The 22,089-nt window shown below is 49.1% G+C and overlaps 1 protein-coding gene across 1 annotated transcript in view; it reads right to left on the bottom strand.

Annotated features, from left to right (window-relative positions):
• Positions 1-21,874, bottom strand: part of LOC147666286 (transcription elongation factor SPT6-like) — a gene marked incomplete at its 5' end in the record, with an annotated part of 590,122 nt that extends 568,248 nt beyond the window's left edge. Inside the window, one exon of the mRNA XM_086949158.1 lies at positions 21,685-21,874. Within this exon, the coding sequence (XP_086805284.1) occupies positions 21,685-21,874 (190 nt within the window). The remainder of the gene's footprint in view (positions 1-21,684) is intronic.
• Between the last annotated feature and the right edge of the window lie 215 nt (positions 21,875-22,089).

Below are 22,089 nucleotides of genomic sequence, written 5' to 3'. Positions count from 1 at the left end.
CGCCTTGGAAATTCCAACGCGCAGAACTGATGACATTGCGCGTTCTCTTCGGTGGCGAATAGATCTAACCAAGGCTCTCCCCACTGCAGAGGCCTTGCGCCACGTCCGAGTTCAGACGCCATTCGTGATCCATCATGCACCGGCGGCTGAGTTTGTCCGCCCTGGCGTTCAGAGAACCTGCCAGGTGTTGAACCACCAGGGTCACACCCTGATGTTCCAGCCACTGCCAAAGGTGCAGAGCCTCCTGGCAGAGGGTCCACGACCCCACCCCGCCCTGTTTGTTGCAGTACCACATGGCAGTGGTGTTGTCCATGAACACCTGCACTACACTCCCCCGGACAGAGGGGAGGAATGCCTTCAGTGCTAGACGAATCGCCCGCAGCTCCAAAAGGTTGATATGGAGCAGGGACTCCGCCGGAGACCAGAGGCCTCTGATCTCCGCCTCTCCCATGTGGCCTCCCCAGCCCTGGAGGGACGCGTCCGTCACAACTATGTGCTCTGGTTGGGGTAGGGAGAGGGATCTGCCGCTGACCCAATCGCGGTCCGTGAGCCACCACTGCAGCTGTTTAGCAGTGCCCTCCGAGATCAGGACATGGTCGGACAGGTTGCCCTGATGCTGGGCCCACTGAAACTTCAGGACCCACTGCAGAGCCCGCATCCACCAACGGACGTGATGCACCAGAAGGATGCAGGAAGCCATCAGCCCCAGAAGCCGCAGCGTCAACCAGACCGAGACTCGGGATAAAGGCTGAAAGATCGGAATCAGAGCCTGTACATCCCGAACCCACTGTTCGGGTGGGTAAACCCGAAACTGCGCCGAGTCGAGAACCGCTCCGATGAAAAGGACAGCTAAGACCTGAGCAGAAAACAACCGAATGCTGCAGAAGTGTGGAGATCCAGTCCAAATAGTTTGTTCACCACCTGGTTAGATTCAAGAGTCCATCGGCCCACCCTTACTGGCGGAACATCGTCATCTGGAACTCACGGAGATACAGGTCTAGGACCACAGCCCTGAGCCATCTTGCCCTGCTGGGTACCTGGCCTCATGCTCCTAAACGACTCATGCCAAGGTGAATGATCAAACCGTATGTACTCTGGTGCGGTGCAGTGCTTAAAGTGTGTGAAGATTAAAAATAGCTACTTGGACAAAAAAATATTTATTAAGGATTATCCAAGTGCCATATTTAAAATAACCTGATAGTATGAGAAATAATCAGTATGTCCTGGCTACAAACTAATGCGGTCGACATGTTTCAGCCGTCATGGTCAAACTGACCTGGCTTTCTCCAGGACCTAGATATTTAAGTGATATCAGCTACTGCAGGAAAAAATTTATGACAAGTGCAAAAAGGTGTGAGAAACAAAAATATTAAGGTAAAGTTGTGGCCCTCGCCACCCTACCCAGCATGCAAATTGTATTTTTGCTTATAAGATCTACCTCTTCTTTCCCAGCTTTATGTGGGAGGAAGGCCTCACCTCACCCGGCTGACTGCTCGGAGAAGGAAGCCCCGCTCTGCTCGCAGTCTCATTTGGAGCACCGACGGACAGAGCGGGGCTTCCTTCTCCGAGCAGTCAGCCGGGTGAGGTGAGGCCTTCCTCCCACATAAAGCTGGGAAAGAAGAGGTAGCTCTTATAAGCAAAAATACAATTTGCATGCCGGGTAGGGTGGCGAGGGCCACAACTTTACCTTAATATTTTTGTTTCTTACACCTTTTTGCACTGGTCATACATTTTTTCCTGCAGTAGCTGATATCACTTAAATATCTAGGTCCTGAAGAAAGCCAGGTCAGTTTGACCATGACTGCTGAAACATGTCGACCGCATTAGTTTGTAGCCAGGAGATAGTGATTTCTCATACTATCAGGTTATTTTAAATATGGCACTTGGATAATCCTTAATAAATATTTTTTTGTCCAAGTAGCCATTTTTAATCTTCACACACTTTAAGCACTGCACCGCACCAGAGTACATACGGTTTCAACATTCACCTTGGCATGAGTCGTTTAGGAGCATGAGGCCAGGTACCCAGCAGGGCAAGATGGCTCAGGGCTGTGGTCCTAGACCTGTGTCTCCGTGAGTTCCAGATGACGATGTTCCGCCAGTAAGGGTGGGCCGATGGACTCTTGAATCTAACCAGGTGGTGGACAAACTATTAGGACTGGGTCTCCACACTTCCGCAGCATTCGGTTGTTTTCAGTTCCTCTCATGCTAGACTGGGCATCTCCTTATCAGTTGTGTTAACTGTGATTGGGGAGCGGAGGTGCTCTCAGTCTTTAATCAATTTCGCTTGGACCCTTATTTACCCTTTTTTTCGTTTGCAGCCAAGACCTGAGCCAGAGTCAGCATTTTGAACTTCTCCTTCCGGAGGAAGCCGTTGACGTTCCGTAGGTCCAAGATAGGGCGTAGGCCCCCTTTGCCCTTCTTGGGTACCAGAAAGTAGTGGGAGTAGCTAACACATCCTACTTCTGGCCCAGGAACGCGCTCGATGGCCCCCTTGGCCAAGAGAGCCGAAACTTCCTCCTGCAGAAGCCGCAAATGATCCCCCGATACTCGGTGGTGTTGCGGTGGCATGGCTTGAGGGGTCGTCTCGAATGGGAGGTAGTACCCCCTTTAAACGATTTACAGCACCCACCTGCCCGATGTGACAGTGAACCAGTGGGAGTGGTGATGGCGAACCATGGCCCCCACTGGCGTCACATGGGCCAAAAAGCACGGACTAGGAGGGTTTCGAGACGGATGCTGCGGGGGAGGGTGTGGACTGGCCTCGCCGTTGTCACCGACCGCCTCCACAGCGATTTCCACGGCCGCCACCGCGCTGGATGTTAGTCTGCGGTGCTCGGCTGGCAGCACGTGTGGGGGCACCCCTTCCTTGGCCATGAAAGGAGCGAAAGGCACCCGTTTGCTGGTGCGGGGCCGAGAGGCCCAAGTACTTGGCCGTAGCCCTGGAGTCCTTAAAGCACTCAAGCGCATGGTCTGCTTTGTCGCCAAAAAGGCGACGGCCATCAAACAGCATGTCCATTAGTGTATTCTGGACATCGGCCGAAAAGTAGGCGGACCTCAACCAGGCGTGGCAACGAATCGCCACCGTCGTTACCATCGCTCTGCCCGATGAGTCAGTGGTATCCAGCCCACACCGGATAGAATATTTTGCTGCATCCCGGCCTTCCACAAGGGCTTGGCCGAGTTTGGCCCGTACCTCCAACGGACACTCTGGCAGCAATTCCGCGACCGTGTCCCACAGAGAGTGGGTGTAGCGGCACAAGAGGCATGCGGTGTTGGAAGACCGCAGTCCCAGACTAAGGGATGAGAATACATTTTTGCCGTACTGCGCATACCTCTTGGATTCCCTGTCCGGCGGAGACGATGGGAATGCAGTCTGGGAATTCGAAGCCTGGATGACCAGACACTCGGGGTGGGGTGGGTGGACAGGAAACATGGGTCGCCCGGGGCCGGGCGGTGGCGTCTGGCCACGTTCCCATCTACGGGCGAACCCGTAGCGGGCCTGGACCAAGTGCCCAAAAGAACGTCGGTCAAGGCCTCATTAAACGGCAGCAGAGGCTCGGCTGAGCTTGACTGCGGTTTAAGGACCTCAGTGAGGAGGTTAGTCCTCACGGCCGCGACGGGGAGCTCAAGGCCCAAGGCCTTGGCCGCCCTCATCAACATCACACTGTAGGTTTCCCCCTCCTCCGTAGCCACGGTAGGAGGCGAGACAAAGCCAGTGTCTGGTGAGGTGTCCAGACCACTGGCATCCCCAAGTCCACCTGTCCAGTCCTCTTGAGACCGACACTCTCGTGTCAGAGGGTCCTCAGACCCCTCCAAATACTCCTCATCACCCATCCCCTGATAATCAGGGTTGTTAAACGATGGGGCCGGTTCAAATTAGGTACACTCCCAAAGCGGCGTCGAAAGCCGGGGGGGGGGGTCAGAAGAGCGATGACGTCTCTTCGACGTCTTGTGGGACCGGGACCTCTCGCTGCGCGGGGCCGACTGCCGGACTTCGAGTCGCTTGCGGGACCGCCTAGCTTTCAAAGTCAGGGCCCGGCAGTCAGGGCAGGTCTTGTCGTAGTGGTCGACGCCGAGACCGTGGAGACACAGACGGTGAGGGTTGGTGACCGACATCAGTCTGTCTCAATCCTCACAAGGCTTGAAACCTGGCATTCCTATCGGCACCGTCCGGAGTCGCAAGACTCAACAAAAATGATCAAAAGCGATCAAAAAGTCGAGATCTGCGCTTGCTGGCGCGGAAAACATAAGAACCGACGTCAGTGTGAGAAGTTGGCCTGATATATGATGCTCACTTGTTCTAGTGATCACCTTGTATAAGTCCAAACAACCCTTATGGTGATTGGTTGTAAGTCAACCTTATAGACCAGCTATCCTAGTGGTAGCATGGACAAAGCAGTCTTAGGCTAAACTCTTTTGGCAGGTGAAGCCAGGTGTTTTACCACATATAACCCCTTGAATACCAAGTGAAAGGACACCACACAGGTTGTTATGAAAATAAACAAGTATTTATTAACTAACATACACCTCTGAACTCTTTATGAGGTCAGAGGGCTAAGCACATGACAAACTCTTAGGAAAAATACGTTTAAGTTGCACGATTTACAATGGTGCCCTAGGGGCACAACAAACCATATACTAAGTAAGTGGAATGTGAAAGTCAATCAAAGGAATGGAGCTGTCCAGAGGTTGTAGGATCGCTGGGACCACGCTATACTAACTAGAGGTAAGTACTAGGAAACCCACAGAACGCGTGTGCAGAGTGTGAACTCGCACAAGAGATGCGTACAAACGTCTATGGACAGTGCAGTTTTAAGAAAAGGTGAGTACGGACGTCCCTGGCTAGGTAGGACAAAAACGACTGTGGAACTGGACACTAGGAGAGTCAAGCTACCCTTGAGCACCGAGATGCTAGTGTTACCTCACCCAGAGGCTAAGGGTGCATAGGTGCCAAGTCGTGTCGGGTTCCGACGTTGAAGTCTATGGAGCCTGGAGGAAAAAATGCTGTAGGCGGTCAGGAGGAAGATGTCCAGTGTGATCCAAGGGTGGATCAGTGAAGAGAAGAACCTGAAAGCAGAGGGGACAATGTTCAAATTCACTAGCCAGTGACTGGAGTGGAACCAGGAGTGGAACCAGATGTCGTTGTCGCGATCAGGTGAAGGTGGACGCTTGTCTCTGCAGCCACGTGGACCAGGTGGTGTCTTCGACGACCAGGATGGAGGCACGAGCTGTCCCACGCAGGCTCTCACTGTCGGCGGTCTCATCTCCGGATTCGGGTTCAACAGGCCTTGGCAAAGGCAACCCACGCGGTGAGTGGAAACGGCGTCTGGAGTGGACCAGGAGGGTCCGGGGTGCTCCTCTTTTGGAAGGGAGCAAGGGCCAGTCTGGAGTAACCAGACCAGCAGTGAAGTTGTCGGAGTTCATCGTCTAGGAGGCCACTAGCCAGCCGGCAAGTGACCAGACAACGTGTCAAGCAGCAAACAGGCAGAAGGGCCCCACACAGATCTCCTGGATGCTGGAGGGCTGGTCTTCGGTGCAGGAGCTGCTCGGGGTCGGGGCTTCTCAGTCCCCAAAGCACTTGGACGAGGATGCCTCTGAAGTTGTGCTGGAGCGAAGTGTTGCTTCTTTCAAGATGGCCGGTCCCACGTGTCTCGTCGCACCCACGGATCTCAGCTGTGCTGCAGATGTAGGTAGAGATCGGAGAGGTCTGGGAATCCGGGTCTCGTCGGGCTCTGAAGTCTGGATCCTTGCAGGAAGACGACAAAGGGAAGCCGCTGTACGCTGATGGTGCCTGCTTGTGCAGGGTGGACACTCCTTGCCCACAAGGGAGATTTCTTCAGTCTTCTGTTGAGCAGAACGTCAAAGTCCAGAGTTTCTTCTTGTAAACTTGATTAGGATAATCTAATCTGGAATGGGAACAGCTCCTACCTTTATCCGGCTAAAGGGGGCTGCACTACGACTAGGTCCCTCTTCTGGGTGGGACCAGGAAGGGGGGTGGTTACACCCCCTTTCCTTTGTCCGGTCTTGCGACAGCTCTGGGGCTGGAGTGCCCCAGGAACTGGTTTAGACCGGTGTATGCACAGGGACAACTTGTGTGCCCCAGGCATGTCTCATTCCTTTCAGCCCTGTCCTACCTAATACACAAAATCCTGTCTGGGGTGATGCTAGCACCTCCCAAGGCAGGAAACCCTTTGTCCAAGCCTCCCTCGCTGGAAGGACTCCCAGCAGCAGGAGGTCAGACTTGTGTCTGTGGTGGCAGCATCCATTTTGTGATGCTGAGGCTCGAGTTAACTTTAACCGGGGTTCACAGTTACATACATGTCGTGTCCCTCTAGAAGGGTGGAATGCTACCCCCGTCGCCAGACGGGTGTAGTATACCAATTCGTATGACACCTTACTCGACATGTTTTGATAATGCTATACCAAAGTTAGCATTTAACCGCGAGGATTATAATGCACTTAAGAGTATATGGTATAGCGTTATCATGGAACAGCTATTAGGACTTGGTTCCGCAAGCTGCAAACGGGCTCAGCTCATGCCAGAGCACCATCTCACATAATTCCAAGCACTCTGCCTTCAGGATTGATAAGGCCTTCCATAGGAGTAACTGATAGGAATATATGTTTAGGTTTAGATATAGGGAACTATATCTAAAGCAAAGGGTGATTACACCACCTTGCCCCAGCTGTCGTGCAGCCAGTTGTGTCTGTTTAGATGGCCAGCCAGGGGTGGCATAATACCTGCTTCAGCCCCTGGTAGGCCCTGGGTACACCTATGCCCTGGATACCGAAGGTATGCTGTACAGGGACTGATGAGGTGGCTAAGTAACAATTAGTAAATGCACCTAAGGTACATGGTTGTCAATTTAGAGAGAGAACAGCTAGGCTGTGGGTCTGATTAGCAGGCCCACAGCCAGGGAAAGTCGTAAACCAGTGAAGCAAAAAGCAAAAATCGGGGGTGAACATAGGATTGCAGACCCTACTCTCCTACAGTCAGCACGCGGAGGCGGCGTCTAAGTACTCCGACGATGTCATCACTGCCCCCACGACGCCGACGACGGACGCGGAGCCGCAGACGACTCCTACCTACGCGCAAGGGTACTGCTACGCAAAAATTTCCGGATCCAGTCTGACGCCTGGGATATTCTAAGGTAAGGAATCTATCACTAACGTATTTCTTTCAGATATTGTCTCTTGGAGGAGCAGGCTTAGATGGATATATATGTAGGTCAGGAATATCTGGTATATCCTGTGGGTTTGGGTATTCCCAGTCTGGTGAGCCTGTTCGGTAGGTTAAAGGATCATCTGGGTCTTTCCCTCCCCCCATGCTGTACTGATCATCATCAGCCTCTTGAGGAGGTGTATGTTGTGGAGAATGAGGAGGAGAATTTTGAGGTGAAATGTTTAAAGGGAGAGCAGGAGAAGGAGATACGGGAGAAGAAGGGTGCATAGGAGATGTGGCAGATTCCTTCTTGACAGGCACTGGATGTGTAGGTGCTGTATCTGACTTCCTCTGTGGTGTGGTGGAAACATGTCCTGTTTCTGGATCTATGTATATAATTTTTACAAAGGATCAGGTGTAAAAAGGTCTTCTTCAAAAATTGCATTCGGCGCCGGTTTTTTCGGCTCCGGGCCTGATTTTTGCTTGTCTTTAGCCTTAGGATTTGTTGTATAATCCTTTGGCGTACTTTCTGCACCGAAGGTATTGTTTTCGGAGTCGAGGCCTGGTTCGAGGGCTTGGAGGCATCGGAATCAGGCTTTGTGGGTTTCGGCACCGAAGATTTTGGAATCAAAGCAGGTTTCATTGGTTTCGGTGCCGTCTTTTGTGTAGGTGTCGACAGTTTGAGTCTTTTCGCAACCGAAACTTCTTTTGGTTTCTGTGCCGAGGGAGCTGGTAGTATCGGCACGTGCGGTTTGCTCGGTATGGAGCTACCGGAAGTCTTTAATATTTTCTTCAGAACCGGGCTCGATGGCAGGGCTTTCGAAGCAATGTCTTGGTCTCGACTGAGTCCCGAAGGCGGAGTTTTGACCTTAGCCTTTGGTTAATGGGTTGGGGCTAGGGTAGGGGCAGTCGTGCTAACGCGTTGACCTGATGGTATGGAGTCATCGGAGTCGTCTGCCTCAGATACGATCTGGAGATCGTCGGAATCTTCTTCGGGGACTCATGGACCTTCTTCGAAGATATCCACCGGTTCCGGAGCTGATCTCTGCATGTCGCACAGACAGGTCCGCCGATCTCAATTGGTCTTCTTGGATCGAAGGAGGCACAAGCTGTGCAGCTGGAGTCGTCGTGTTCAGGTGATAAACACAGGTTACACACTTCATAGTGGGGGGCATATGTCTCACTCTGGTTGGCTGGGTCCCACCATCTGCAAAACGGTAGGTACTGAGAGTTGTGCTTGACCTCGCCTCCCCCACCTGACGGGTGGGGTTGGCAAAAGTAGCCAAACCTCTCCTCCTTACTTGGTTTTCCCGTCAATTCTCCCGCCCAAAGTGGGCGTCAGAACCTGTGAGGGCCAGTTGCTTGGAGCAGCAAATGGCTGGCGTTGCTCACATAAGCAGCAAGCCTTTGAAGCTTCCTCTTCGTGGACCCTGCCCACCCTGGGTCTTGGCACATCATCCAAGGATGTGCATTGTTTCAGGACCCAGAGTGTGGCAGTCTCTCGACCCAGGGGGTCCAGAAACATGCCTGGTGGTGGCAGCTGGTTAACAGTCACTCAGCCAGGACACTAGACTTGGGTCGTTTTTCAGGGGGCATCTCTAAGATGCCCGTGGAGTGAGTTTTTCATTAAAGCCCACACTGACATCAGTGTGGGTTTAATGTGCTGAGAAGCTTGGTATCAAACTTCTCGGTTTTCAGTATAGCCATTATGGTGCTCTAGAGTTCATAATGACAAGCTCCTAACACCATTTACTCTTTATGGCATTACTGCACTTACAATGTCTTAATATTTTCTTAGACACTGTAGGGGGTACAGGGCTTATGCACCTGTACCCTCACCACTGGTATAGTGCACCCAGCTAGAGGGGTGCCTTGCCTATACCAGGGTAGTGGATTCTAGGCATGGTACACAGGGATGTGTGCCATGTCGACTCTTCACTTTGTTTTTCACCAAAACAAACAGCCTGCAATGGGGGTGTGTGTGTATGGCGTCTTAAGAATGGCACAATACGTGCTGCAGCCCTTAGAAGTCTTCCCTGGTCACAGTGCCCTTGGTACCTATGGTGCCTTTTACAAGGGACTTGCATGTGGCCAGAGAGTTACCAATTGGGTTTTGAAACAGAACAGTTTAGGGAAAGAACATAGGCCCTGGGTACCTGGTTGGCAGGAACCAAGGGCACACTTAGTCAAAGTACATTAACAGTTTGTCAAAAACTGGGTGCAACCACGCAAAACTGGACACTTACCTACATATTCCATTGATTTTGTGGTAGGTAGTGGTGTAATCTGGAGAACAATGCTTTGCTAGGTAAAGATTGGGGAATGTGTCAGTAGGTAGTTTCATGTCATAAGTGTCCCACAGATCATCCTGAGGTAGAATGGGGTACTGATCATCATCCCGTCTACCCGGAAAGAATTAATAGAACCTTCTGGGGAATAGGATGCTGGTGAAAGTGGTAGGATCGTATGCACATGGCTAGTTGCCTTGTCCGCTTCCTTTCTGTGCGTCGGCAGTATAGGTATGTCCAAAGCCTCCTCAAAAGTTGTCTTGTTGCAGGATATGCACCAGTATGGAAAAATCTAGCCAGGATATGGCCAGTGTCTGAATGACCAGATATTTTTGGCGCAAGTATATTTCCTCCTGCATGCTTTGGAGCCCAGGCGCCACTGTTTCAGATGAGACTGTGCACCTTGCAATGGAGAATGATTTCAGCTTCGACAAAACCTTTGACGGCTAGCCTTTTGATGCCGATCCTTTCCACTCCGAGGCTTTCAATGCCAAGGGTCTTGCATCGATGGGAGATTATGACGTGGAGCTGGAGTGCAGTTTCAGCACCAACACTCTGGGGTCTGAAGTTTGGCTGGTTAGGATGGTGAGGGAGTGGGTTCGAGAGCGTGTGTCTTCTACTGCTTTTCTGCCACCAAGCCGTTGCCGAGCAGATCAGACATAGCTGCGAGTAAAGATTTTGCTCGAACCAAAATTCTTTGAATGGAATGTTGGTAGAGGTGTTGGGGCCGGGATCGAGATGACGGGCACTGTACTCACAGTTTCTCCTGGCTTGATGTCCTACTATTGTAGCTCGGAGCATAAACTGTCTCCAGACAATTAAGAGCCCTCATATGCTGTAGACATCTGGGAGTTTTCCTCCTCCTCAGGGTCTTTGGTTCCAAAAATGTCCGACGTGTCTTCAGCGCTGCAGGGGGGCATCTCGAGTTCTCGAGCTCGATCACGCAGCATCTTCTTGGACCAAAGGTATTTGCAGGCCTCGCAGGTGGCTTCCTGATGGTCCGAAGAGAGACACAAGTTACACACCCTCATGCAGATCAGAGCGTGGGTACTTGGCGTGGCATCGAGCACAGAATCTGAATGGCATTCGTTCCATAATTAGGTGGACAGTGTGTGGAGGAAACGTGGAAGATAAAGTCTGCCCCGAAGGGTGAAGGCCCGCTGCAGTCTGTTAAAGTCATCCTAATGAAGTTGCCTCAATGGACAGACGAGGAAGACTGAAAAGAATCAAGTTCGAAAATAATACAGACGGTAAGGCATGGTAGGGTCAAACGAAGAGGACAACCGGAGCAGAGGATTACACATCCAAACCAGACGGTGGAAGAAAACAATCTAACAATGGAGTTGATGGCCATGCCCATAATCAGCAAGAGAAGGAGCCATCTAGCTCATGACTCAAAATACTTTCTTTGCAGAGAAACAACTTGCACTCTTAGGAGCCCAAAACTAGATGGCAGAATTATGCTAAGCATGTGTATCTACAGCCACGAATGTCTCAAACAATATTATAAATAGATCTTCAAAAAACATGTAATAAGTAGAAATATTGTGTGAATATTGTCTCTACAATCAAACATTCAAATGTATGTTAGTGTGGGGCAAAAATTTATTTTTTATACAATTACATGCTGCCCAAGAAGCATATTATATATTTTTGTGATGTTTGTTACCACAGGCTCTTGGTGCTATTAAAAGCGTGTTGGAGAGTAGGGACTGCTTCCTATGGTTACCCCCACTTTTTTCTGTTTTTCACTGGTTTTTCGACTTTAGTCTGGCTGTGGCCCTGCTAATCAGGACCACAGCCAAGCTGTTCTCTCTCTAAATTGATTGCATGTACTTTAGGTACATACCAGATTGGTTACCGAGCTACCTTGTGAGCCCCTGGTATACGGTACCTTAGGTACTAAGGGCATAGGTACCCCAGAGGCCTAGCAGGGGCTGAAGCGTGTATTATGCCACCCATGGGAAGCCTCCCAAATTGGCACCTCAGGTCTGCACTTGCAGCCTGAGTAAAACACACACACACACACACACTAAAACACCCCCCCCCCATTTTCGAAACAGACGACCCACCATCCTTAAATCAAAGGACCCAGGGGGTGGAAAATTCCACTTCTGTGCGGGTGCAGTTGGTCTTTTAAATATAGGCAACCAGAGTTCCATCCTGAAGCCCAATGGAGGGCTATAAACTTTGTCCCATATCGAGGTGCAGCAACCAAACCAACTGGAGGGTCGTGAAATTTGATTAAATGTAACTAAAGAGGCACACCTGAAGCCAAGTAATTTGCATAAAACTCGAGCGGGAGAATGCAGTTGAAAAGAAGAGGTTGCTGACACGGGCCTCTGATGAGAATCAAAAGAGATTCGAAACACGTAAGGCCAGGGACACTTTCTGTGGGGATGCCAAGCTAGATGCCTTTCTGAAATAAAGTATGTTACTTACCAGCTACGGGTCGCCAGTAGGTAGTTATAGTTAGGATTTTTTTCAATGCAAAATCTCAAATTCTATTTGGAATAACTTTGGAGTCGGTTGACGAATCTGCCTGAAAATGTCCTCAAATTTGCCTCGTCGAGCTCCGGTCCTTCAATGAAAGTTTAGGGGGGATTCGTGAAGCTGGGGTCGAGATAAAAGGGGAGTCCCAAAACGTGTTTTCCCCATGTTAATTTCCAAAGGGCGCTCAAACTCACTTTTAGCCCGAACGGCTGAATGGATTTCCACCAAACTTGGCAAAATTGTAGGGACTGGTAGCCCGATGTGCCTTTGCTATGTCTCAAGATATGTGCTCCAGTGGTTTTTGAGTAATTTAGGTTCAAAAAAATATATATATCTATAAGCGCGCCCCGGTACGCGCTCCGGGGAGCGCACCGGGCGCGCCACGCGACTTGCGCACGGAAAGCTGATTGGCTCTCGGGTGTTTGTAAACATTCGAAACAGACCGGAGCGGCCGCCATCTTGTGTCTCGGTAAAATCGAGACACAAAAGGTGGCAAAAACAAATGGGGAAATTACCATAAGGGGGCAGAGTAGACCCCCTCTGACCCCCTAGGTTTGATGTGGGGGCCATAAAAGGGCCCCGCGGGGCAAAAAAAAATTGCACCGGGGAGCGTACCATGGGGAAAAAAGAATGACAGATTTTTTTCAAAAAATAGAATTTTTTTTTAATTGGAGGTAGTTCTAAAAAGAACTGTTTTTTTTATTCTTTTTGTTGTTATATTTTTTTTATTGGTTTTTTAACATTTTTTTCTTTTTTTGGCTTTTCTGAACATTTTTTGTTTTTTTGTATTTTTTAAGGGGAGAAACAAAAAACAGGGAATTCTAAAGGGCTCAACAAGAGCAAAAAAAAAATCGGAACAAATTAATGTTTCCTTGGGCACTTGTGGTTATCCCAAGCACAATTAATAAGTGTGATGCATTGCTCTCCATAGCATATTGTTTGTCCACAAAAAATACAAACCACTTTAAAATTGGAAAATTTGGTTTGTATGGTGGAGCATATCTCCCTAACTTCTGGTCCCGATGGGGTGGAAACATTAGTTTGGGAGGTGCTGGCAGAAGATTGGACAGGGTTTCTGGCCAGTTCCCTGACCTCTGCCCTAGCATAGTTATTTGGATGCTTCCGAAGCATGTCTGATCATCGTGTCGTTGCCGAAGGAGTATTTTTTGTTGGGATTCCCCCTTGACAGCTCCTGATGACAGATTAAGCAGGTTGCCTTAGGTGCATTTACTTTTATTTTGTCGTTGGGGATTGAATAAAATTGCCAGATGATGTGCTCTTTAGGTTTGTAGGTAATATTGTCCGCTCTGACAAATCTACTCTCCTCCTCATCCTCCTCCTGTTCTTGATCTCCACCACTGTGAAGTTGTGGAGGTCCTTGTGGTGGTGGTGGTCCAGATGATCCAGCAGCTGCAGCTAATGTAGCCATTTTCGACTGATATAACTGCAGGTCTACCTCTCTCAAAGCACAAAGGTAGAATAAGGAAAAAAGGTGGGGGCTTTCATCATTTGGGAAAAAAAAGATCCTGAACCAATGAAAAGTGTTATTTTCAGGTCACAATGGAGAGAGGATTATTTGCTTATGACGTTAGACGTCACCTCCTTGTATACCAGTATCAATCATTGCGATGGTTTAAAAGCAGTTAGACACTTCTTGAATAACAGACCTTTACACTGTTATGCACACAACAATATGCTTGTTGCAATGATTGAAATGTGCCTTTACAACAACTATTTTATGTTTGATAAGGTGTGTTTTCAGCAAACTAGGGGGGTGGCGATGGGTTCCTGCTTCTCCCCCAGCTACGCATGTTTGCACATGGGGCTGTGGGAGAAGCAGGTACTCCGGCACCAATTTGCAGAGAACTTGAATAACAACATCATATGCATATATCGTTACATCGATGATTTATTTCTGATTTGGAGGGGAGAGGTAACATCGGCAAATACGTTTGTTGAGGAAATTAATGTAAACTCCTTGAATTTGAAGTTTACCGGTCAGATTAGCAAAACATCAGTTAACTTCCTGGATGTAGAAGTATTTATTCATGAACAGACACTCCACACAAAATTGCACAGGAAGGCTACAGCAGGCAATACCTTGCTTCATGCCACCAGCAATCACCCGCGACATTTAATTCGTAGTATCCCCTACGGGGAGATGCTTCGAATTAAACGGATTTGTAGCAGCAGCTATCACGAGAGACGTGGAACTGGAACTACTGGACAACCTGCAATTTTGCGACTGCGCCTACTTCCCGAAGTTTCCCGCAGTTGTGCATTGGGGTATTTGAAGCCCCTGCCCGAGCACCTTTTGCACCAAAGCTCAGAGGCCTACACTCCACCAGTGTTCCGTGGTCCTGCTTTCTTCACCGCAGCTCATGGCTCCTTCACGATCCCTAATCCGTTGGCTAGTGGATCCCCATGAAGGACAATCCATTGTTTCTTGAGCTTTCCTGGTTGCTCCAGACGTGCTAAGACTCCCCTCCACAGGGTGAGTCCCTCAGACCTTGCTGGTCTCTGCACCGATGCCAATCTTGTCATCTTGCGTGGGTTGCTGTTGCCAAGGCTTGTTGGGTCCAATTCGGATTCCGACGCTGCAGAACTCAACATCCTTCGTGGGACAGCTCGAATCCAGCTCATGGTCGTCGTCGACTCCTCCTGGTACTTGTGGCTGAAGAGTCGAGCTTCACCTATTCACCTTAAAGCACCAGACATCAGCTGGCAACTTCCTGCGCCATCCTGGTCACTGGCAAGTGACCCAGACTCTGCCCCCTCAGCTTTCAGGTTCTTCAGATCTCCGATCCACCCTTGGATCCATCCGGACACTTTGCTCCTGGTCACCTGCAGCACTTCTTTGTAGCTCTCCATAGGAATCGACGACAAAACCAGACACCTATGCACCCGGCTTCCCTGGGTGAGGTAGCACGAGTACTCCGATGCTCCCATGGGTCTTGACTCTCGAAGTGTCTAGTACTGAAGGGGTTCCCTCACATTCCACTCCTAAGTGTCCTAAATCTTTAACATTGTAACAAATAGTTTCTTACCTGTCGGTGTAGTTTTGCAGCTTGAAGATCTTTCTGGATTCACTATGCTGTGCATTATTCTGCGGTCTTGTGGTTGGGTCCGGAATCGTAGTCTTTTCTTTTGGGTTTTTTTTGTAGCCAAGGTGGGCGTGGGCGTTGACGTCCAATCTTTTGGTGTATTTCCGGTAACGTCGGCACGCTTCCTGCGGAAGCACCCACTCTTGGGCGCCCTCTTGGGATTCTTTTTTCTCGTGTTTGTTCTGTTACCGAAGCAATGGCAATGTTCTAGTAAGTCATTCCCCGCTTAACCTTCAAGGTTTGTTTGTTTAAGTAATTGTTCATGTTTTTCAACCCCCTTCCTCTCCAGCCTCATCTTTCTGGCGGAGGTGGGTGAGTTCGCTAGTGAATCCAGAAAGATCTTCAAGCTGCAAAACTACACCGACAGGTAATAAACTATTCGTTTTGCGGAGTGAATCTTTCTGGATTCACTATGCTGTGCATAGACTTTGTTGCGGTTTCTCATGTTTGTGGCGGCTGGGTGGAAGATGAGCGTTGGTTATTGAATATGTGTTGAAGCATCTTTTGTCCGACTTGTGCTTCCTTGTGCTTCCTTGTTCATCTGTATATCCACGCAGTAGTGCTGTTTGAACGTGTGCACTGAAGCCCATGTTGCCGCCCGGCATATGTCCTGAATGGGTGTGTTGGCCAGGAAAGCTATTGTAGCTCCCTTTTTCCTGGTAGAGTGGGCCCGTGTCCCTCCTGCCAGTTCTTCCCCTACCTGTTTGTGGCAGAATTGTATTGTCTGTGCGATCCATCTCGCAATTGTTCCTTTAGTTACTGGTTTTCCCATGAAACTCTTTGCGAAGGAAACAAAGAATTGCTTTGTTTTCCTGTGTTCCTTTGTCCTTTCAATGTAGTGCATGACAGCCCTTCTGGCGTCTAGGGTGTGAAGAGCTCATTCAAAGCTTGTTGGTTTCTGGAAGAAACTTAGTATTTGTATGGTTTGATTCATGTGGAACCCTGACACCACCTTCGGCGTGGTGTCCATTCTCATTAACACCCTATCATTGTGAATTTGGATGTAGGGTTCCTGTAACATTAAAGCCTGAAGTTCGCTTACCCTGCGCAGCGATGTGATTGCTACCAGGAAAGCTGTTTTCATTGTTAGCCTCTCTAGGGATGCTTTGTGAATTGGTTCGAAAGGATGTTTCATCAGTTCTGTTAGGACCAGGTTAAGGTTCCATGCAGGTGGTGGCACCCTCTTTGGAGGCGCAATCCTCTTAGCTCCTTCCAGGAATCTTCTAACCACTTGTGAGGTGAAGAAACTCTTACACGTCTCCCCTCTTGTGTTAGCGACTATTGCTGCTAAGTGAACTCTGAGGGAGGATGAGCTTAGTTTCTTGTCTAGTAGGTGCGTGAGGTATCTTAGCACAGTTGAGTCCCTTTGCATCTTATTGTGCAGCTTCTCTCTCCTGCACCATAGAGTGAATCTCTTCCATTTTGAGACATAGCACTTTCGCATGCTGGGCCTTCGTGCCTCCCAAATTACCCACAGGGTGGTCTCTGGTAGTTTTAGATGCGCAAATTCTATGTCCTCAGGAGCCACGCTACCAGGCTCAGGCTCTCTTGCTCTGGGTGTAGCACCTGCCCGTTTTGCATGGAGAGCAGGTCCTTTCTCCTTCCGAATCTGTGGGGTGCGCTCTGTGCCATCTCCATGATCTGCGAATACCATGTATGCCTGGCCCACTGTGGTGCGACCAGTATCAGTGTCATGTTGCTCGCTCTGCACTTGCTGAGGACTTTGTGCATCAGCGGTATCGGGGGAAAAGCGTAGGCAAATGTCCTCGACCAGTCTATCCATAGGGCATTCCGCAGGGACCCCTCCCTGGGCAGCCTGGATGCGAAGCTTCGGCATTATGCATTTTGACGTGTTTCAAATAGGTCCACGGACTGTGTCCCCCACCTGTCGAACAGCCTTCTCGTCTCCTGTGCATTGAGCTCCCATTCGTGGGTTGCCGATGTCTGTCTGCTGAGCCAATCTGCTTCTACGTTGTCCTTCCCTGGCAGATGTATGGCTAGCAGGTCTATGTTGAGAGGGATGGCCCAAGCCCATATCTCCTGAGCCAGCTTCGAAAGCGTGGCCGATTGCGTTCCACCCTGCTTGTTGATGTAGAACATCGCTGTTGTGTTGTCTGGATCAACACCCTATGGTTGTACAGTTTTGTCTGGAAGGCTTTTATAGCAAGGAAAACTGTCCTCAACTCCAGAAAATGTATGTGTTTTCCCGCATCTGCTGGTGTACACAGACCCCTCACTCAGTTTCTCCATGTGAGCTCCCCATCCCTTTTGGGATGCATCTGTGGTAATGGTCACCGTTGGAGTTGGCGGCGTGAGAGGCTTTCCCCTGGTCAGGTTCTCCATGTTCCACCATGCCATTTCTTTCTGCACTGCGTGCGTTACAACCACTAGATCCTCCCAACGCCCTGTTGCTTGTGACCATTGCTCTTGTAACCACTCCTGTAAGGGTCTCATGTGCAGCCGCACATTTGGCACTAGGCGAATGCATGATGCCATCATGCCCATGATCTTGCTCGCTGTTCTCACTGTCTGAGCTTGACCCCTCTGGTAGAGCTTCGTCTCCTTCACCAGTGCAACTGACCTCTTCTCGCTTGGGAACACCTTGCTCTGTACGGTGTCGATCTGAGCTCCAAGAAAGATTTTTATTTGTTCTGGTTCCATTGAGGATTTCCCCCAGTGTATGAAGAATCCCAGGTCCATCAGTGTTCTTGTCACTTTCTGTGCATGCTCCTTGCATATCTGGTATGACCTTGCTTTTATTAGCTAGTCGTCCAGGTAAGGGTATACGTGTATTCCCTCCCTTGTTAGGTGTGCTGCGACTGTTGCTAGGCACTTTGTGAAGACCCTTGGCGCCGATTTTAGACCGAACGCTAGGGTTGTGAAGGGATAGTGGTGTTCCCCCTAAGGCGAATCTGAGCAGATGTTTGTGACTTCTGTTCATTGGTATGTGCAGGTAGGCATCCTTTAGGTCTATGGTGACCATGAAGTCTCGTTTTTGCAATTGAGGGAGCACCTCTTGTAGGGATGTCATTTTGAATTTTTGCGTTCTTATGAATTTGTTTAAGAACCTTAGGTCCAGGATGGGTCTCATTGTTTAGTCTACCTTTGGCACCAGGAAGTACGTTGAATACACCCCCCTGTTCCTTTCTCTGTAAGGTAATGGTTCTATGGCTTGTTTTTGCAGGAGCTCTCTCGCTTCCTCTTGGAGTAGCTGTAGCTCTTTCCTTGCTAGTTGCCTTTTCTTTGGCTTTCTGCTTGTTGGTGTTTTTCCAGTTCTATGCAGTATCCGAACTGCATGATGTTTAGAACCCATTTGTCCGAAGTTATTGCCTTCCACTCCTGAAAGTAATGTTTTAGTCTTCCTCCCACTGGTCTCACATGCAGGCAGGTGCTTAGTGCGCTTGACCCCTGCGTGTTGTCCTTGTGCCTCACCCTGGGAGTTATTATTTGGGTGGGCACACGTTGCCTGACCAAGTCACTTGGCGGGGGTTGCTGACCTCCCCTCCTATTCTGGCCACGTCCATTGCCTCTCCCGTGAAAGGACTGGCCCCTCTGCTGGTATTGCCAGGACTGCTTTTGTTGCCCTTGCTGTGTTAGGTTCTCCGCCTGGTGGGATTGTTGGAACGCCTGGTGCGATGTTCTTGGCTGGTTACCACCCCTGCCGTTGGGCCTTCGTGATGGGGTGCCCCTTTTCGGCCCTCTGAACTGCAATGCCCCCATGGACCTTGCTGTCTCATTGTCTTTCTTTAGTTGGCTGAGCTTTTCGTCTACTGGGGCCCCGAACAAGGTCTGTCCGTTGAACGGGGTGTTCAGGATGCTGTGTTGTACTTCTGGCTTGAAGCCTGACACCCGGAGCCAGGCTGGTCTTCTTTCTGTGATGCCCATCATCATGAGCCTACTGGAGGTGTCAGCTCCGTCCAGGGCTGTCTTGATGCAAGAGTTTGCCACATTCTTCCCCTCTTCGACTAGGTTTTCAGCTTTGTCTCTGAGGCATATTCTTTATCAACTTGCCCAGTTCCTCCATGATTTGGTACTGATGCCTGTTTAGTAGTGCGTTGGAATTTGCCATTCGCCAGTGCATCGCGGCATTCCTTTCAATTCTTCTCCCTACCAAGTCCATCCTCTTGCTCTCCTTGTCTGGAGGTGGCCCTGAGGTAGTAGGCACATTAGCCCTCTTCCTTGCCGTGGCAGCAATGATTGAGTCAGCTGAGACCGTGCCCTGGATGTAGTCTGGGTCCTTGGATGAGTGTTTATACTTCTTTGCAGTCCTTGGGGGGACTGCCTTGCATGTAGCCGGCTCCATGAAGGCTTCTTTCCCTTGTGCCATGACACTTTTCAGCATTGGCAAGTACTGGCTCCTGGTCTGTGTGGGGAGCAGTGTCTCGAGGAGGAAGTCAGCCTTCTGCTGCTCTTCGTCGAGTTTCACCTTGAAGACAGCCGCTGCATTACTGAGGACTGTGTTGTACACCCCAATGTCATCTGGCGGCGAAGGCCTCGAAGGATACGTGTCGACGCTTCTTCAGGACTCTGTGTCGACTTCTTGCCAGTCGATCTCCTGACTTTCCGAGGTCGCCGAACCCAGGAGCGTCCTGCGGGCGTCGTCCTCCTCATAGTAGTCGAAGGCGGCTTCGTCTACGTCTGGTTTGTCGAATATTTCGACATTCTCCATCTGTTCCTCGACTTCATCCTCTTCCTCCTCGACCACCACATGCACCTGTGGCTTGGGCTTCGTCGGGATTATGTAGTCTTTCATCCTGGCGTCGAAATTCTTTTTTCGTTGCAGGATGTTTTCCATCTCGGCTTCGAGACGCCTCTTCTTCCACTCCATTTCGGCAGCCAGATCTGCGTTCAAAGGTTCGGCCGGTCTCTTCGGCAGAGAATTGGTGCGGCCATCTGTGGCTTGAATAGTTTCACGGACTGCATTACCCACAATGCTCCACAGACTCAAAGAAGCAGCCTAATCCAGGGGGCGTGGAAATAAGCATATTTAAGTGGAACTGCAACTGGAAACAGCACGCATCCTTTTCCGGGTGAAGCCTCTGAGGAAGAGGGAACAACCCTTGAAACGAGTCAGGCAATACATGACGGAATTGCTGCCAAATGGAATCGGCAGATGGGACACTGTTCATACCATTAATTAAAGGCTCACAACCTTGCGCTTTTGTTTGAGTGCCACTCTTTTTCTTGGGCAAACTTTGGAGCTTTCATTTTTGGCGGTGGTCCAGCCGCTGAGCGAGCACCACCCTGCTAAATGTACGGGGCCACAGTCCGGTATTCCACCGGGCTTGCAGTGGAGCAACAGCGCTGGATTTAGAACGGCTCCCATTTGCTGAGGCCCATCCAGGGCTGGTAAATCTAATCTTTTTATCCGGCAGAGAATTAGTGCGGCCATCTGTGGCTTGAATAGTTTCACGGACTGCATTACCCACAATGCTCCACAGACTCAAAGAAGCAGCCTAATCCAAGGGCGTGGAAATAAGCATATTTAAGTGGAACTGCAACTGGAAACAGCACGCAACCTTTTCCGTGGGAAGCCTCTGAGGAAGAGGGAACAACCCTTGAAACACTTCAGGCAATACATGACGGAATTGCTGCCAAATGGAATCGGCCGATGGGACACTGTTCATACCATTAATTAAAGGCTCACAACCTTGCGCTTTTGTTGGAGTGCCACTCTTTTGCTTGGGCAAACTTTGGGATATATATATATATATATATATATATATATATATATATATATATATATATATATATATATATATATATAGATATAGATATAGATATAGATATATATATAGATATATATCTTGTGTGGTGTACTTTCATTTGATTATTCAATAGATTATAGACTGGTAAAACAAGCTGCTTTACATTCCTTAAAGACTTAGCCTGAAGACTGCTCTCCACAGCTACCACTAGGATAGCTTTCTATAAAGGTGGTCTTGAACCTACCATCAATAACGGTCGTTTGGACTGGTGCAAGGTGCCCACTAGAATAGTGGACATCATATGCCAGGCCAACTTCTCACAAAGGGTGAACCCTATTTTGTTGTTTCAACTTGACAGTCATTACACATCTGATAAGCAAAGTACTGTCACACGGTCTACAGCACCTTATATAATAATGTTGGTGTCTGAAATGTTTTTAGATTAGTTTAAACGGACTGAAATTCCTGAACTAATTTTGGATGTCAACAAAAGCTGAAATATGGAGGACCTGTTGACCTCACAAGGGGAAAAATCATTAAGGGCAGTTCAGCAAAGCTTTTCCACCATGTGCAGAGGTCTTTCCTATGTCAAATAGCAGTATGTATGCATACCAATACTGCCAAATTTGATGTGACACAACCAGATAAGTAAAAAACTTAGCATTAAACCAAATTCTTCCCAAAAATGACAAATTGCAAGCGCACATACTCTAAAAAAAACTAAATAACTAGTCTGCACGTAATCATTGCAGAAGGTTTGAGCCCAGAAATGTGGTAGTTCTTCACCCTAAGAATGCTATCAAATTTCCTTTACGCATTAAGCAGGGCCCATTTTCTTATTTAACCACTTCTCATCTCTTCCAAACACTTACGACCCCTTTTTTACCCAATGAAACTGCAGATTGGATTCCATGCAAATAACTTACCAGACTCCTCATCCTCTTCCTCCTCCTCTGCAACAGTAATGGTGGGCTCCGGGGGTTCAGGTGCCTCTTCACCTTCTCCGTCCTGGAAGATTTCATCTGCAATAGCCTCTTTGTCATGCTCCTCTCCAAGATCCTCTTCCTCCTCATCTTCATCATCTGACATTTTCCTTACACGACGAAATTTCTGTTGCTGTATGAAAAATTGGATAACTGTCAGTCCCTTCAACCATTAAATAGTTATACTAATGCAGATGGAGGTTTGTACATGTAGTCACTCCTCAGATGAAACCCCTATGTTTTCCAGAACACAAAGTCTAGTTTCTCCCTCTATACATTAATATTATAACACAGTTATTACTTCCAACACATCAGCACACAGACTATTAAAAGACAAGGCTGTCCCAG

Source organism: Lissotriton vulgaris, unplaced genomic scaffold (assembly GCF_964263255.1).
Source record: "Lissotriton vulgaris unplaced genomic scaffold, aLisVul1.2 SCAFFOLD_1495, whole genome shotgun sequence".
Classification (NCBI taxonomy): Eukaryota; Metazoa; Chordata; class Amphibia; order Caudata; family Salamandridae; genus Lissotriton; species Lissotriton vulgaris.
The sequence above is the reverse complement of the archived record's forward strand: the minus strand, read 5'-3'. Positions and strand labels throughout refer to the sequence as shown.